The sequence below is a fragment of the Budorcas taxicolor genome, chromosome 7, assembly GCF_023091745.1.
Source record: "Budorcas taxicolor isolate Tak-1 chromosome 7, Takin1.1, whole genome shotgun sequence".
NCBI classification, from domain to species: Eukaryota; Metazoa; Chordata; class Mammalia; order Artiodactyla; family Bovidae; genus Budorcas; species Budorcas taxicolor.
Window position 1 is genome coordinate 44,093,837 of NC_068916.1, and position 17,711 is coordinate 44,111,547.

Consider the following 17,711-nt stretch of genomic DNA (forward strand, 5'->3'; position numbering starts at 1 on the left):
TATAGCCTTTAAATATTAAGTAGCCCTTTCAGGAATCCATACAGTACATTTAATTCCAGAAAGCAAACCAATGATGTAGGAACCAACAGAGATTTTAAACCACATTTTATCAAGTTACAGTGAATTTATACTATTTAAGACTTCTTTTCACCATAACTAAATAACATGAGTCACCAGGTTGAAAGAAAAATAAAGCTCAAAGTAAATACTGGGCATCACCAGGGGCCTTCAGAGTGCCTAAAAAGAAGGGACCCTCTTGGCTCCCTCTCACCTCAGGAGATGCACTCTGGGATGGCTCATTTGCCTCACTGTCACTGGAACTACTTTCACTCTCTGAGTCAGATCCAGAGCTGCTTTCAGATCCACTGTGGCTGCTAGAATCATCCCTGGAGTTATCTGCCCCTTCACTATTATGGTGTGAAGGTTCAGAGTTACTAAAAGAAATAAAAAATATAAATGACCAAAAGATTTTTTTTTTCAGAATGACAACCCGTAAGCATTCAAAGCTGACACTCCACTTTATTTAAAATGTTTACTATTTGTTAATCTCTTCAAATTCTATGATTCTAAAACTTCATTATAAATGAAATAAATACTTCCTTAAAAAGTTTCTGAAATGCCACATTAGCCATTAGTACTCACCTTTAATAAAAGCTTTACTGGGGTACAAAATACTCTAAAATTCATTTATTTTAAATACAATTCACAATGATTTTTAGTTAATTTACAGAGTTGTAATAATAATATTTACTTTATAAGGTCAATTACTCTATCACTACACACTGTTATCAGATTGACCCTTCCACTCTAAATAAAACAAAAAATAAAAGGATGCTTACCTTCCTGGTGTACTCCTTGGCATTGTCTTATCACAATCCTAAAATTAAAACATGAGAGGAAATCTATAAATGAATAAATAGTACTTTATCTGCTTAATGTGAACAATATGTGAAATCTTAATAGAAAAACTTTCTTCTCTAATATATGCATCAATGGTCACTTAACACTTATGAAATACTGTTTTCACTGGAAGAATAATGAATTGCCAGGATAAGATTAAAAGCTGTGTTAATAATTCCTCTTATCAACAATCTCATGCTTCATGAGGATGTTCTGATATATGCTAAGTAATAAGGAAAAGACATTTAACAAAAAAAAATAAGGGAAAAAAGTGGAGGTTTAAAGACAGAGTGGAAAACTGTAAATATACCAGTGTCAGAAAAGCAGGAATGAACTTATCTTAACTACCTGGATCATAAATGTATTATTCAATTATAATTCTTGTAAAATACAATAAAAAGAAACACTGTATGAAACTAGTAAATCATAAGTAGACACACCTGTTCCCCATCACTGTCTTCACTGCTGCTTAGCTTTAAGTCATCTTTTAACATACTAGAAGGAAAAGACAGAAAGGATGATTATTTTGGGAATTTCATCATGGCATAGCAGAGTATTAGATATTCAACAATAATTCTAGAAATAGTCACTGTGGTAGCCAAAGATTTAATTGAAAAATAAAGAAAAGACCCAGTAAGTCTTACTATGTCTGGTTTGGTTTATATCCAGAGTAAAAATCTGAGAAAGATGACATTTAACAATTTCAATTTTGGAAGCTCTAACTTTTCCATAAGTAAAATATTCATCTTTGTTTTCTAATTAAATAAAAGTTACCTGCCACAAACTCCCATACTCATTTCTGTTATCTCTAATTGCAAATATACAAACTCATTCATTATTAAAACAAATTACCATACTCATACTCAATAGTCCACTAGAGGAATATGACTCTCAAAAAGAAGGAAGATAAAATGAAAGCATCAGCAATTCTATTTCACTATCCCCCATGTTTCATGAAGAGATATGTACACTTGGGTAGTTGTGAAAACCAGAACACACAAAGTGCTAGTTCATAAATGCCTTGCTATGAAAGATGAGTGCTCTTTGCAGATGTACAATTTTGGGCAAGAACCTTGGTTATACAAGAGAAATAACCATGTATGAATTAAAAATAACTCCAGAGTCCAAATCTTTCTTAATCAAAATTCAAATCAACTATTTAAAAAACACAAATAAATACTTTAAGTTAACAGTTCCTGGCATTAGTTTTTAAAAGTAAAATTATAGATTTAGATTTTCCTTAAGGCCACAGAATCAAAATCAAAATTAAAAACTGAGTAAGGAATCACAAAACACTCCTTGCCTTTTTATAAGAAAGGAAAAATTAACACAAACCTTAGGGAAAACTAGAAAATGTTTGATTTCTATCACCACTAGTTTCATTACCTTTCTTCTCAAAATTTCCTGACAGTCTCCAATCAATGGAAAGGAAATCTTCTTTCACTCCTACTACTACTAATACTCTCCCCTCAAAACTTAATCTGAGTTTCTAAATCTGATCCCAATTTCAGAGTTTCACATAAATGACCATCTTGATACAAAGTAACCAGACGAACTATGAAATCTGTTAGAACTATGAAATCTGTTCTAAGGATGACCAAATCAGTGGGACAGATAAAAAGGTCTTCTTTTGGTCAAGGTCTCAGTACATTTCTATGACTGATTTCCTATAAAGAAATGTGCTTACTCTGAATTCTCTCAGCCCTTATGATTTAATAATGGCAGGTCAATGAACCTGTTTACACATGTGAATATGTCAAGCTTTTACCATACTGCTTAAGGTACTGGATGCTCTTGTTCCCTCAGAAACCAAAGTAATCTGCACATATATGGTAAGCTCCCATCGGTTTTCTGCACATGAATAAATATAATAAATAGGAATTTACATAATTTAAACTCTTCAACAGGCAGGTGAAATTTCTTGTACTCATATATTTTTATTCTCACTCAGTTCCCACTATGTTCAGCTGAAGAGGCTGAGGTTATCAGTATAGACTGTGGTTATACTGGTTATTTACTTTCTTTAGAATTTTGTTTCAATCACTGGATTAACTTGTGGTCTCAGGAATTCAACAGTAAGTTCATTCTTTAAGTTGGAATTTATTATCATCCAATATACCACTCTACTACATTTTGATACATATTTCTGGGTCTACCTATAAAATAAAAGTAGGAAAACAACACAGACAGTATGAACTGTGCTGCTTTAATATTCTAAATTTTGTGGTCAAATGGAGGGTTTTACTAAGAAGAATCCTGTATTTTTTTCACGTGTTTTTTTTTTTGTTTGTTTAAACAAACTAGCATCACAAACACTTCTGAAAGATAAGAAAAAAATGTAATCATAGAGCTGCTACTGCTGCTGCTAAGTTGCTTCGTCGTGTCCGACTCTGTGCGACCCCATAGACGGCAGCCCACCAGGCTCCCCCGTCCCTGGGATTCTCCAGGCAAGAACACTGGAGTGGGTTGCCATTCGCTTCTCCAATGCATGAAAGTGAAAAGTGAAAGTGAAGTCGCTCAGTTGTGTCCGACTCTTAACAACCCCATGGACTGCAGCCCACCAGGCTCCTCCGTCCATGGGATTTTCCAGGCAAGAGTACTGGAGTGGGGCGCCAGTGCAGGGGTACATGAACTATGGCTCCACAAGCCAAATCTAGGCCTATTTTGTAAAGAAAGTTTTAACTGGAACATAACCACACCCATAGTCTCTGGCTGCTTTTATGATACAACAGCAAAGTTGAGTAGTTGAGACAGAAACCATCTGGACCCTAAAGTCTAATAAACTATTTCACTATCTGGTCCTTTACAAAAAAGTTTGCCTACTCGTGCCTTAAAAGATTAAACACATATTTCTAAGTGTTCTAGATATCCAGATACTACAAGTTGGATTTTGAGCAAAAAAAAAGACAAACATTAAACTTATTAAGCAATAAACTTACGATTTAGACTGGTGTGCATTTGAAGTTTTAGAAGGATTATATCTTTCTGGAGCAAAAAAGAATGCAGACATCAGCAACTATAGTATGGGTATTTATATTTTAAAATGTCTATCTATATAACCTCAAAGAAATATAAATAAAAACATAATTCTTCATCCATCAAATCAGTTAACACTCTAATGTACACTGTATGAAATACTGGTGGAAACAGGCATGTCACATGTTACTGGTAGGACTGTAAATTCATACAATCTTTCTAGAGGGCAATTTGATAATATTATCTTACCAATACTATAAATGCACATATCCACTGACCTAGCAGTTAAAAGGAAATGAATTTATACTACATCTGGAGGAATACATACATACAAATAAACACTCACACAGTTTATTATAGCATGGTTTGCAACAGTAAAACTGGAAACCAACGCCCATCTACAGGGGACTAGATAAATACATTAGGATAGTTTCAACAATATAACACATTCTTGTTTTTAAAAAGAATGAACTAGAGCTTTATACTGATATTAAAAAAAAAAAGTGATAGTGTTAGTCGCTCAGTTTGTGTCGGACTCTTTGCAACCCTATGGACTGTAGCCCACCAGGCTCCCCTGTCCATAGGGATTTGCCAGGCAAGAATACTGGAGTGGGTTGTCATGCCCTCCTCCAGGGGATCTTCCCAAACCAGGGATCAAAACCCCAGGTCTCCTGCATTGCAGGCAGATTCTGTCTGAGCCACCAGGGAAGCCCATACTGATACAAAGACAGTTCTAAAATAAATTAAGTGAAAAACACAGGAAATAAAGAGTAGGTGCAGCTTATGGTCCCATTTGCCAATAGTTAGCTATGGGCAGAGAGAATGGGGGAAGAGGAGTAGAAGTAAAGGGATACTTTTAAAAGATTTAAGAGAAAATGAATACTTTCTGGCCTACAGGTAGTTATTTACTATGTATCTATAATGCTGGGTCCTTTCTTCCTATCTGTAGTTTTAAGACAGAACAAAGAAATAGTTACATAAGATATGTTAACCTTAAAATGGACCTCTGCTTTAAGATCACTAAAGTCAACACACTAAGGACTAAAAAAGCTCCACATTTTAATCTCTCTAAATAGCTTATTACCAGAGTAAATATACCTGAGAAGTTACTGCTCTTGGCAAACAAACATTTGGGTTTTTTTTTTAGAGAGCTTTATGGTGAAGTCCAGACATTTGGAAGGTTCCTGACCTTACCACTATCAATTTATACAGCCATCAACCCATGGAATCACAATGAAACTCCCCAAAGCTATCTTCCCCTCAAGCTCTTCTGAGAGGCCAAGAGAGTGGAGGTAGACAGGGATTTTGTAGCACACATCAGACTTTCTTCACAGCTAAAAAGACCCAGAAAGAATAGAATGGCTCTTGGGGATATGAGGTGGCCATCAAATTGAACTCATGAGCTCTGAACTATTAGTTCAAATACTTAATAAAAATAGCTTATTTTGATACCGAGTGATTTATAATTCTTCATTTTTTAAGCTAAGATTCAGTTCAACCCATTACTAATCATCAGATCATAAATACTGGGATGAGATACACAAAAGAATTATTAAAGAATCATATGATGTGACCACGAGAAATGAATGTGCAATAAACAGCTTAATATAAAAACCAAGAGGAAAAGAAATACTCACTTTGTTCTCCAGGGCCGAAACTGGACTGCTGAGACTCCTGAGAAAAAGGGACATAAAATTATATAGTGACATTAAGAGAAAAAGTTTCATTAGAGAAAAATACTTCACATTAAGCTACTCAATTCCAACTAATTCAATGGAAGATTCTGTTGAGTTACTAAAAATGCATAAAAGACAAAAGCAAAAATGAAACAAAAAAAGAATGCATAAAAAAAACAAACCAAAAGAATTTAATGATCCCATCTGATCAGATTCACCAATTCAATGGTCAGTAGCAGAGCTTCCCAGAGCTTAATACAGAAAAGTACCAATCTATGTAACAGTCTTTCTTTATCATTTGTTTTTAGCAGCATCCTTGGCACTCATATCCTAATTTAATTCTTGGTCTTAAGAAAATGTTATTTTTTAAAGAATACTAATAATGATATATTAAAGTAAAAATAGTTATGCAAATTATATATACTCAAAACATACCACTATTATGGACTAGTAACCCATTCACAGTTATTACCATGTCATTTTACTCCCTCTCCCTGCTCCCAATATCTTATAATTAGCAACCTGAGGAAGAGATTTCTATACTCATTTTACATACTTCTTTGTAAGCCCTATACTAGCACTGTGTTTGGCACTCAGCAAGCATCAGTAAAAAGAAAGCCAAAATGTCCAGGAAAGAAACTTTTCAAACTCAACTTTCAAGACAAGAACAGCTATTTCACAAGTGCAAGTTGTACATTTTTCTAGGTTAAGTCTGTGGTACACATTGCAGTACACTAAGATCACACAAACTTCCCTATTCTCTTCAAAAGCTTACTTAAAAGTATAATCTTCTAAAAATGACAGAATTATCTGTGAAAGAGAAATCCAAACAGTATCAAAGCTAAAATATAGTTTTGCTGTTTAAAAATACTTTAAACCTACATCAACTGTCAACTCATTTTCAACAAGGGTATGAAGACCATCCAACACAGAAAGAATACTCTTCAACAAAAGATGCTAGGACAAGTGAACAGTCATATAGAATGAAGTCGGATCCTTACCACAGACAACTTGGAATAGATCAAAGATCTAAATCTAAGAGATAAAACTACAAACTCTTAGAAGAAAACGCAGTGCCAAATCTTAATAACCTTGGATTTGGCAAAGAATTTTTATATATGACACCAAAAGCACATGGCATGAAAGAAATAGATAAATTGGATTTCATAAAAATTAAGAACTTTTGTGCTTCAAAGGATACTATCAAGAAAGCGAAAAGACAACATACAAATTGGGGAGAAAATATTTGCAAATCATATATCTGATAAGAGACTGGTATCTACAATATATAAAAAGCTGTTATAACTCAATGCAGAAAGTCAAGTAACCCAGTGAAAAAACTGGGTAAAGGATCTGACTATACATTTTCCCAAGAAATGTGGCCAGAAAGCATATGAAAAGATGTTTGACTTCATTTGTCATTGGGAGGAAATGCAAATCAAATTGACAATGAGATATCATTTCACACCCACTAAGATGACTAGAATCAAAAAGATAGATAACTGCAGTGTTGATAAGAAGTGGAGAAACTGAAAACCTAATGGGAAATACTAAATGGTACCTCTAGCTATTCTGGAAAGCATTCTGGCAGTTCCTCAGATAATTAAACATATGAGTTACAACATGGTCCAGCAGTTCTGCCCCAGGTATAACCGAGAGAAATGAAAACATGTCCACACAAAAAACTGTGCCAAAAGTTTACAGAAGTATTAGTCATAGTAGCCAAAAGCCCAAAACAACCCAAATTTCCATCAGCTGTTGTTGTGTTAGACACTCAGTCACGTCCGACTCTTTGTGACTCTATGGACTGCAGCCCACCAGGCTCCTCTGTCCCTGGGATTCCCCAGGCAAGAATACTGGAATGGGCTGCCATTTCCTTCTCCAGGGGATCTTCCTGCCCCAGGGATCAAACCTGCACCTCTTGCATCTCCTGCATCACTAGGGAAGCCTTCCATCAGGTGATGAATGTATAAACAAAATGATATATTTCTAAACAATGGATTATTATTTGACCATAAAAAAGAATGAAGGAACTGATACATGCTACAACATGGAAGAATCTTGAACATTATGCGAAGAGAAAGAATCCAGTTGCAAGAGATATACAAAATATGATATGGTTTCATTTACATGAAACGTCCAGAAAGGGGAAATCAATAGAGAGGACATATTGGTTGGGTAGGACTGGGAGGGGCACAGAGGGAAAAAGGTTGACAGCTAAATGGTAGGGAGCTTCCTTTTGAGGTGATAAAAATATTCTAAACATTAAAAAAAAAATTCTTTTTGGCTATGCCATGTGGTTTGTGGGATCTTAGTTCCCAGACCTGGGATTGAATTCAGGCCCTTGTCAGTGAAAATGCAGAGTCCTAAGCATTGGATCACCACAGATTTCCCAAAATGTTTAAAAATTCACTGCTATACTGGCTGTACATATTTATAAATATGCTCAAAACCATTTAACTGTATACTCTGAATGGCTGATTTGTATGATATGTGAATTCTATCTCAACAAAGCTATTCTAAAAAAGTCTTTAAATACATCAGTGACCAAGAGGTCATTCCTGTGAATCTTACTAAAAATGAAAAGAAGGATTTCCCTGGTGGTCCAGTGGCTAGGACTCTGTGCTCCCAATATAGGGGGTCTGGGTTCAATCCCTGGTCAGGGAACTAGATCCTGCATGTTCCAACTATGACCTAGCACAGACAAACAAACATTTATTTTTTTACATGAAAAGAATTCTCTACCCAGCCTTGAATGACTAATTGTCTTATACTTATTTACCTGGTAAATGGTCTAACAGTTTAATAACCTAAGCTTTTAAGTAGTCTCTTGATTCCTTTTTCTCACCTCTGACAATAGTCAGCTAGTGACCAAAAGCAACTGGAGGGACATCCCTGGTGATTCAGTGGTTAAGACTCCATGTTTCCAATGCAGGGGACATGAGTTTGATCCCTGTTTGGGGAATTAAGATCCTATGTGCCACACAGGTGGCCTAAAAAAAACCAAAGCCTATAAAATACATAAGCAAATATGACTGGATTCTGTCTAGACCATCTACTTATATGCAACCCCTTCTCCTCTCCATCTGTACTGCAAAGATGTAGGTTCTCACCTTTCTTCATTTACAATGGTCATCTAACAGATCTTCCTGGCTCTAGTCTTTCTTTCACTCAACTACAGCCTCTAGTTGACCTTTCTAAAGTCCAAGTCTTAGTACATATCATTAATACTCCCTCATTTTTCACAGAGCATACAATGGCTCTTCATTTTTCCTAAAGCTGAAACCCGAACTCCTTGATACACATTCACTCACATATCTAAGTACTGGAAAAACACAATAAGCAAAAACTGACATGGCCTTTGTCTTTATGGAACTTAATGAGTATTTTTGCAACTACTCATGCAAATCAAGATAAAATAGCAACTGTGTTAAGTACAACAAAGGGTAAATGCTTGCACGGTATTATAAAATAATATAAAAATAACAATTATATTATTATTATGTGTGTGTGCATACATGTGTACATGAGAAACAAACATACAGATACACATACACACACACACCTCTGACCAGAAAAATGAGCAAAGGCTTCCCTGAGTAGGTACTGCTCAGGATGAAATTTGAAGGATATGTAGGAAGTAGACTGGGAAAGGATGAGAAACGTAAGCGTTCAGGGTAGACAGAAAAGCATGTGTAAAGGCAAGAAAGAATAGGAGCATAGCTAGTATAAAGAACTTCTAGGCAGCCCATGAGAGGAAAAGGTATAGAAGGAAGAGGGTTAAGAAATTAAACTCAGGACCAAAGAGGCTAAATCACATAGCTGATTTTTACAGACCATATTAAAGATTTGTGTGTGTGTGTGTGTGTGTATACAGTTTACTACGCTGAAGAATTATACAAGTACCTCTGCATACTGTGATGATTACCTTGGCTATTAAGTAGAAAACATCTTTGAGAAATCTAGATTGGAAGTAAAGACATTTCTGTCAGGAGATAACTGCAGTGGTGCAAATAGGAAATGACTACAGCTTAAAGATACTGGTCTCCAAGCTCTTTTGATCATGTACTCCCTACCACTAAGACATTTTTACATTTGTATCTCCCAAATATGTGTGTGCTCAGTTGCGCCTGACTTTTGCGACCCCATGAACTGTAGCCCATCAAGCTTCTCTGTCCATGGAATTTTCTAGGCAAGAATATTGAAATGGGTTGCCATCTGCATTATTATTTAACTAGTATATATTATGTAAGACCAAAATATTAAAAATTTAAAGGGCTCAGATAAAATAATATTCTAGAGTAATTTAAAAATTGTATTTATCAATGGCAACAATGCTTTCCTTACATACACACAAAAATACAGTCTGACACTAAAACTGGTTTGATAATTGTTCCACTGGGTATCACAAAGACACAGCTAGACAAATGGAAGAGATGCTGTACTGACTACACCATGATACCAAAGTTTCAATCTTGCAGATTAATATGCAAAAGTTTCTGTTGAAATTTAGCTAATAGATTTCCAATGGTCACTGACACAAAACAATTTCTCAAGAAAATAAAAGGTTATGGTTTAGTATTTTTAGGGAATGGGTTCAAAACTCACTTAAGTTAGGAAATTCTGTTTCCAAGTCTTTAAAGCTTGCACATATGACAATCATCACAGTTTTTAACAACAATAAAAATACAGGATTTCCTTGGTGGTTCAGTGGTTAAGAATCCACCTGCCAATGCAGGTGGCCCAGGTTTGATCCTTCGTCCAGGAAGATTCCACATGCAACTTAAGCCCATGTACCCTAGAGTCTGTGCTCCACAAAAAGAGAAGCCACAGCAATACAATGAGAAATCCACGCACCACAACTAGAGAAAGTCTGTGTGCAGCAACAAAGATCCAGAGCAGCCATAAATAAATAACAATGGAAACACATAGTGATAACATTATTTTTAAAACACTGCCTTCCTAACTTGAGGCAGTTACTTTTTCATTCACTGTTAGGACATCACTTTTATTCTAAGAAGAGGGTTTAATTTATTATTATCATTTTAAATATGCTATGAAAAGATCTAATCTATTTGGGACTTACATGTGAAAGAGAGGGAGGGAAAAGGAAAAAGGAAGGATGGAGGGAAGGAGAAGACGGAGGGAGGGACAGAAAGGAAGGGAAAGTGAAGTCATTCAGTCATGTCAGACTCTTTGCAACCCCATGGACTGTAGCCCACCAGACTCCTCCATCCACAGAAATTTCCAGGCAAGAGTACTGGAGTGGGTTGCCATTTCCTTTTCCAGGGGATCTTCCCAACCCAGGGACTGAACCCGGGTCTCCCGCATTGCAGGCAGATGCTTTACCATCTGAACCACCAGGGATGTATCTAATTCACTTTTAAGTACACCAACCCTTATTGTCATTAAACAAATAATCAGTGAACTTCTGGGTTAATATAAAAAGTATTTGGGAGTGCCACACCAGTTTTCCATGAAGGAAGGGGGAGGAGAAATTATCTATACTTTAGGACTTAACTTTTCTGTTATATCTTTCTTTGAGTGGTACACACACAAAAATAGCTTTTCAAGTATTTTATAACTGAAGTAACCTGGTAGCTCAGATGGTAAAGAATCTGCCTGCAATGCAGAAGACCCAGGTTTGATCCCTGGGTCGGGAAGATTCCCTGGAGGAGGAAATGGCAACCCACTCCAGTATTCTTGCCTGGAGAATTCCATGGACAGAGGAACCTGCGGGCTACAATCCATGGGGTCTCAAAGAGTCGGACACAACTAAAGGACTAACACACACACACCTAACTGAAAAGAGAAGCAAACAAATCTCTTAAAATTGATACTAGTAACTAGAAGCACCTACACTTTCATTCATCTATATAGACCTAACTTGTACACTGCATGGTTTATTCTAATACTTGTTTTTTAAATCTTTAGTTTTGCTTTCTAAGTCTATTTCAATAGTGTTTCCTGACAAAGGAATGCATTTTAGTCTGTGCTCTCTTTGTACTGGATTTCAGTCATTTTCTTTGCAATAAAAAGACCAAGTTTTAAAACAAAGGGAGAACACTGGGAGAAACAACAAAAGAGGTTTTTAATAAAATTTTATTAGACTTGATTTATGTTAAAGGTTTTAGTGCTGCTGCTGCTGCTGCTACTAAGTCACTTCAGTCGTGTCCGACTCTGTGCGACCCCATAGACGGCAGCCCACCAGGCTTCCCCGTCCCTGGGATTCTCCAGGCAAGAACACTGGAGTGGGTTGCCATTTCCTTCTCCAATGCATGAAAGTGAAAAGTGAAAGTGAAGTCGCTCAGTCGTGTCCGACTCTTGGCGACCCCATGGACTGCAGCCTACCAGGCCCCTCCGTCCATGGGATTTCCCAGGCAAGAGTACTGGAGTGGGCTGCCACTGCCTTCTCCGAAAGGTTGTACTGAATACCACATAATTCAAAATGTCACTAAGAACAAATTATGATGCTTTCATCATTTTATCAGTTACTATCTCAAGGTATATGCTATATACACTAAAAGCAAGATTAATGATAAAAATGCATGTCAAATTACTGCTGATAATCTGGATTTTTTTATGCTTATGGCATCTTTGTTTCTACCATGCAGTGGCAGATAAAGAGCTCATACCCGGAGAAGGACAATCTCAACTTTGCCATTTTCTTGTTTGGTCAGAAAAGGATTTGTGTGTTATTTTCTTTTGATAGTTTCATTGCACGTATGTCTTTTAAGCCATCTGTGCATTGGTGAAGATTAGCTGAATTAAAATCAGTTAACACAATCCATAAATAATCTTAACAAAGCACAATTAAAACTGCAATAAGCCACAGCTAGGAAGAATAAATGAACAAGAATAACTATCAACTTTTCCATATTGAAAAGACCTAAACTTCTCTTTGGATACCTCACATACCAGACATAAAATGTGATCATAAAATGTGAGGGTTTGATTCCTGGTCAGGGAACTTAAGATCTAGCACGTCACATGGTGGGGCCAAAAATCCCCCAAAACCCTGTAAAAGTAACCTAGCCAAAGCAATAATCAGTAAGTAGCTAACTGAGCTGTTTCAGAAAATAAAAAATCTAAACACAGTTGAGTTCAGTTTGGTTGTGTCCAACTCTTTACGACCCCATGGACGGTAGCATGCCAGGTTTCCTTGTCCATCAAGTCAGTGATGCCACCCAACCATCTCATCCTCTGTCATCCCCTTCTCTCCCTGGCTTCAATCTTTCCTACATCAGGGTCTTTTCTAATGAGTCTGTTCTTCGTGTGAGGTGGCTAAAGTATTGGTGCTTCAGCATCAGTCCTTCCAATGAATATTCAAGACTGATTTCCTTTAGTATTGACTGGTTGGATATCCCTACAGTCCAAGGGACTCTCAAGAGTCTTCTCCAACACCACAGTTCAAAAGCATCAATTCTTCAGTGCTCAGCTTTCTTTAGGGTCCAACTCTTTCACCCATACACGACTACTGGAAAACCACAGCTTTGACTACCTGGACCTTTGTTGGCAAAGTAATGTCTCTGCTTTTTAATATGCTCTCAAGGCTGGTCACAGCTTTTCTTCCAAGGAGCAAGCATCTTTCAATTTCACGGCTGTAGTCACGAACTGCAGTGATTTTGGAGCCCAAGAAAATAAAGTCTCTCACCGTTCCCACTGTTTCCATTGTTTACTCAGGTAAACAGAGTTACCTGAGTATATATTAATATATCTAAATTCAGTCAACAAACATTTACCGAATAGCTATTATGTGCCAGAAACTATTCTATTGGCATCATCGAAATGGCTCAGTGGTACATCTACAGCACCAAGAACACTGCCAGGGATTGTTCAAAACATACAGTTGAATATGAGTAAAGGTAGTCAAAAGCTTTAGTTCACTTCAAACTACTACTGGAAAATCTACCAACTTATCCCTAAGCACACTCATTCACTCTGCTTTCCCTCCTGTGAAAAAGAATGACATAACTGCTCTGTGCATGCATGCTCAGGCACTTCAGTTGTGTCCAACTCTTTGTGACCACATGGACACTATATAGCCCACCAGGCTCCTCTGTCCATGGGATTTTCCAGGCAAGAATACTGGAGTTGGTAGCCATGCTGTCCTCCAGGGCATCGTCCTGACTTAAGGATCTCCTGAACTGCAGGTGGATTTTTTACCCACTGAGCCAGCTGGGAAGTTCTAATTGTGTTTCAAGGCAAATATTCTCTACTTGGGCATAAATTTCAATTCCTTTTGTGAAGATTTCCTAAGATTACCTTCTTTCTTTCCCACTTATCACTTGCTTTTCCTTTTTAACAAAATCACATAGATATGATAAAATGCCCTCATCTTATAAAAAATAGTCCCCAGGCAATATCATCAGACCCTTTTTTGGCACCACCACATTTCTCTGCTCCCTTCTACAGACAGTGCCTCAAAACAAAATCTCCGTTTATATAATCACTGCCTCTAATACCTTTTTAGCCCACTGCAACCTTCTCTTGCTCTCATCTTTGTAACTAAAAATATCACCAATAAAGAATACATTGTCAAAATTTCCCTGGTGGTCCAGAGGTTCAGAATCCCCCTTGCAAAGCAGTGGACATGGGTTCAATCCCTGGTCAGGGAACTAAGATCAGTCATGCTGCATGGCAACTATGCCAACTAAGCTCATGTGCTACAACTACTGAGCCCCCTACTCCCACCACAATTAAGAGAGTCCAAGCACTGCATGTCGAAACAAAGGTCCCATGTGCCACAACTAAGACCAGATGCAGTCAAATGAATAAAAATTTTAAAAAGAATATATTGTCAAATACTATATGACATCACTTACATGTGAAACCTAAAACATGACACAAATGAACTTATCTATGAAACAGGAACCAAATCACAGACATAAAGAACAGCATTGTGGTTGCCAAGGGGGAGGGGGCAGGAGAGGGATGCACTGGGAGTCTGGGATTCGCAGATACAAACTATTATAAACAGAATGGATAAACAACAAGGTCCTACTGTATAGCATAGATATATCACATGATAAACCATATGGAAAAGAATATGAAGATGAATGTATATAAAACTGAATCACTTTGGACTGTAGCCCATCAGACTTCTGTGTCCATGAAATTTCCTAGGCAAGAATACCAGAGTGGGTTGCCATTTCCCCCCTGGAAAATCCTCAAATACTTGAAAATAAAACTACACGCTTCTAAGTAATCCATGGCTCTAAGAAGAAGTCACAGAAGAAATTAGGGAAATATTTTGCACTGCATGATAATAAAAACACAATATATCACAATTTGTGAGATATATTTTTAAAAAGGGCTTAGAGGGAAACTGATAGTTTTAAACACTTAAAACAAGAAATTTTATAATCTATGATCAAATTCATAAATCAGAAGAAAAGTAAATGAAACCCAAAATAGGCAGAAAGAAGAAAATAATCACACTAAGAGCAAAAATCAAGGAAATAGAAAACTGAAAAAGCTAAAGGATGGTTCTTGGAACCGACAATAAAACTGATAAATGACCAGCTAGACAGATCAAGGAAAACAAAAAGAGAAACTACAAATAATCAGTAGCAGGGGAAAGAGAACTTTACTGTAGATCTTACAGACATTAAAGAATAAGTATAGCTTATTAATGACACTGGGCCAATAAATCTGACTGAAAAGAAAAAAATTACCAAAACTGACATAAGAAATAGAAAATCTGAATAGCTTTATATTTAATAAAGAAATAATAAATTTAATTTGTAATTTTAAATCTTTCAGTCGAGCATACTAGAGGTACAGATAGCTTCACTGTTGAGTTATATTAAACACACAAGGAAGAATGAATATTTCACAAACTATTTCAGAAAATAGAGATGAAGGGAACATTTTCTTGCTCCTTTTAAGAAGCCAGCACTATCCTGATATCAAACCAAAGACATTATTAGAAAAAAAAGTAAAAAGAAACCTATCAACTCTGGCATCACTGCGCCCCCCACCCCCACGCCCCTCCAGGGCAAAGGTGAAAAATCTGAACTAATATTTCAAAAAGAAGAATGGCCAATAAGCTCATAAACAGGTTCAGTGTCATTAGACCTCAGGGAAATACAAATTAAAACCAGTATGAGATACTGCGAATGCCCAGTAAAATGGCTGAAACTAAAAAGAATGACAATACCAAATGTAGGATGTAAACCAAATGAAATCAGTCCTGAATACTCATTGGAAGGACTGATGCTGAAGCTGAAACTCCACCACTTTGGCCACCTGATACAAAGAACTGACTCACTAGAAAAGACTCTGATGATAGGAAAGATTGAAGGTGGGAGGAGAAGGGGATGACAGAGGATGAGATGGTTGGATGGCATCACTGACTCAGTGGACATGAGTTTGAGTAAGCTCCGGGAGTTGGTGATGGGACAGGGAAGCCTGGCGTGCTGCAGTCCATGGGGTCGCAGAGAGTCAGACATAACTGAGCGACTGAACTGAACTGAAAATAAATGAAACCATTATACAAGGCTGGGGAATGGGAGTGGATCAGGAAGGAGTGTGGTACAACCAATTTAGCACACACTTGATACATAATCCAGAAATTCTACTTTTTTACTGTATGACTCAGTATACCCGTAAGAAAAGAAAATACAAGTTCACACAAAGAACTGTTAGTCAATGTTTATAAATACTCAATTCTTAATAGGTCAAATCTAGAAACAACTCAATGTTTATCAACAGGTGAATGAATAAATAAATTTTGGTATTTTTATACAATGGAAATAAAAATGAATTATGAATATAAGGAAAAACATTACTGATACATTCAAGAACATGGAAGAATTCTAAAAGTATATACTGAGCAGAAGAATGCAAATAGATATGACAAAAATATATATACATTGTATGGATTACATTTATATGAAATTCAAGAGAAAGCAAAACTTACCTATAGTGACACAGAACAGATAGCAATTGTGTGGGGCCAGTGGTGGGGTGAGGTGGACTGGAAAGGAACTTGAGGAAACTTTGTGGGTTGAAGGAAATGTTCTAATTCTTAATTAACATGGTGCTTACAAAGGTGCATATGTCTATCAAAACTCGGGCTGTATATTATATGTGCATTTTTTATGTGTAAACATAGCTGACTTAAAAAGTAAGAGTGGTATGACACACGTACATGCAGAGAGTTTTCTCTCTACCTTGTATCACTCACAAAAATAAATGGAGCTAAATATAAACAAAGGAAATAAAACTGCAATCACATTAAAAGAAAAATGAGAAGTTATGATCCTGGAGATGGAAAAACCTTCTTTAACAAGACATTAAAAAGCAAAAGCTTTGTATAAGAGAAAGATAAATTTATTCATCAAACAAAATCTTTTAGACCATAAAACTTAAATGGGCACTAAGTGGGAGAAACATTTGCAGTATGTGGAATAAATTATTAAAATCCAGAATTCAAACAAAACAACATAAAACAAAAACAGAAATTTTCCTAAAACTCATTAGGCAAAAGGTATAGCCCAAAGGGCAGAAGAAATAGGCCAATTAATCCACATAGACATTAAATGGATGACAAATCTGTTAAGATGATGAACCTCCCCGGCAATCTAGGAAATAGTATTGGTGCTTAAAATAACAAATAGCAGTGTGCATGTAAGGAATAAAAGGAAATACAAGTGCAAGTATTGACTAGTACAATTACCACAGAGGAAATTTGAGAGTATATAGTTAATAGTTAACTATTATAGTATATAGTATAGTATATAGTATAGTATAGTATAGTATAGTTAATAACTATATACTCTCAATATTCAATAATTTTATTTCTTGCTTTTTACACAAAAGAAACACATATGCACACAGGAAGGCATGAATAAAAGTTATCTACTACATTAATGTTTATAGAAATGAAAACTTGGCAACAAGATAAATATCAAAGGGAAATGGCTAAATAAATTTAAATTAAGATATAAAATGGATGCAATTAAAAGAACTGAATACCTCTATATGTAATATATTATATATGATAACATGAGAAAGTATCTAAGATTTATTGCTGACTGATTAAAAATACAGAATAATAAATCGATACAGAAATTAAATGAGAAAATGTTTATATGTAATGATTCCATTATATGTTTATATGTAATGATTCCATTATATGTACATATAAATGCA

At 36.1% G+C, this 17,711-nt stretch overlaps 1 protein-coding gene across 2 annotated transcripts in view; it reads right to left on the reverse strand.

Annotated features, from left to right (window-relative positions):
• Positions 1–17,711, reverse strand: part of AFF4 (ALF transcription elongation factor 4) — a 74,668-nt gene that overhangs the window by 19,846 nt on the left and 37,111 nt on the right. The window contains exons 6-10 of one of the 2 annotated variants that reach the window (XM_052642981.1): positions 5,514–5,547; positions 3,840–3,885; positions 1,341–1,395; positions 840–877; positions 272–434 (exon numbers count right to left, since the gene is read on the reverse strand). In XM_052642981.1, the coding sequence (XP_052498941.1) occupies positions 272–434; positions 840–877; positions 1,341–1,395; positions 3,840–3,885; positions 5,514–5,547 (336 nt within the window). Of the gene's footprint in view, positions 1–271; positions 435–839; positions 878–1,340; positions 1,396–3,839; positions 3,886–5,513; positions 5,551–17,711 lie in introns of both variants that reach the window. The other variant, XM_052642980.1, reaches the window with a different exon arrangement.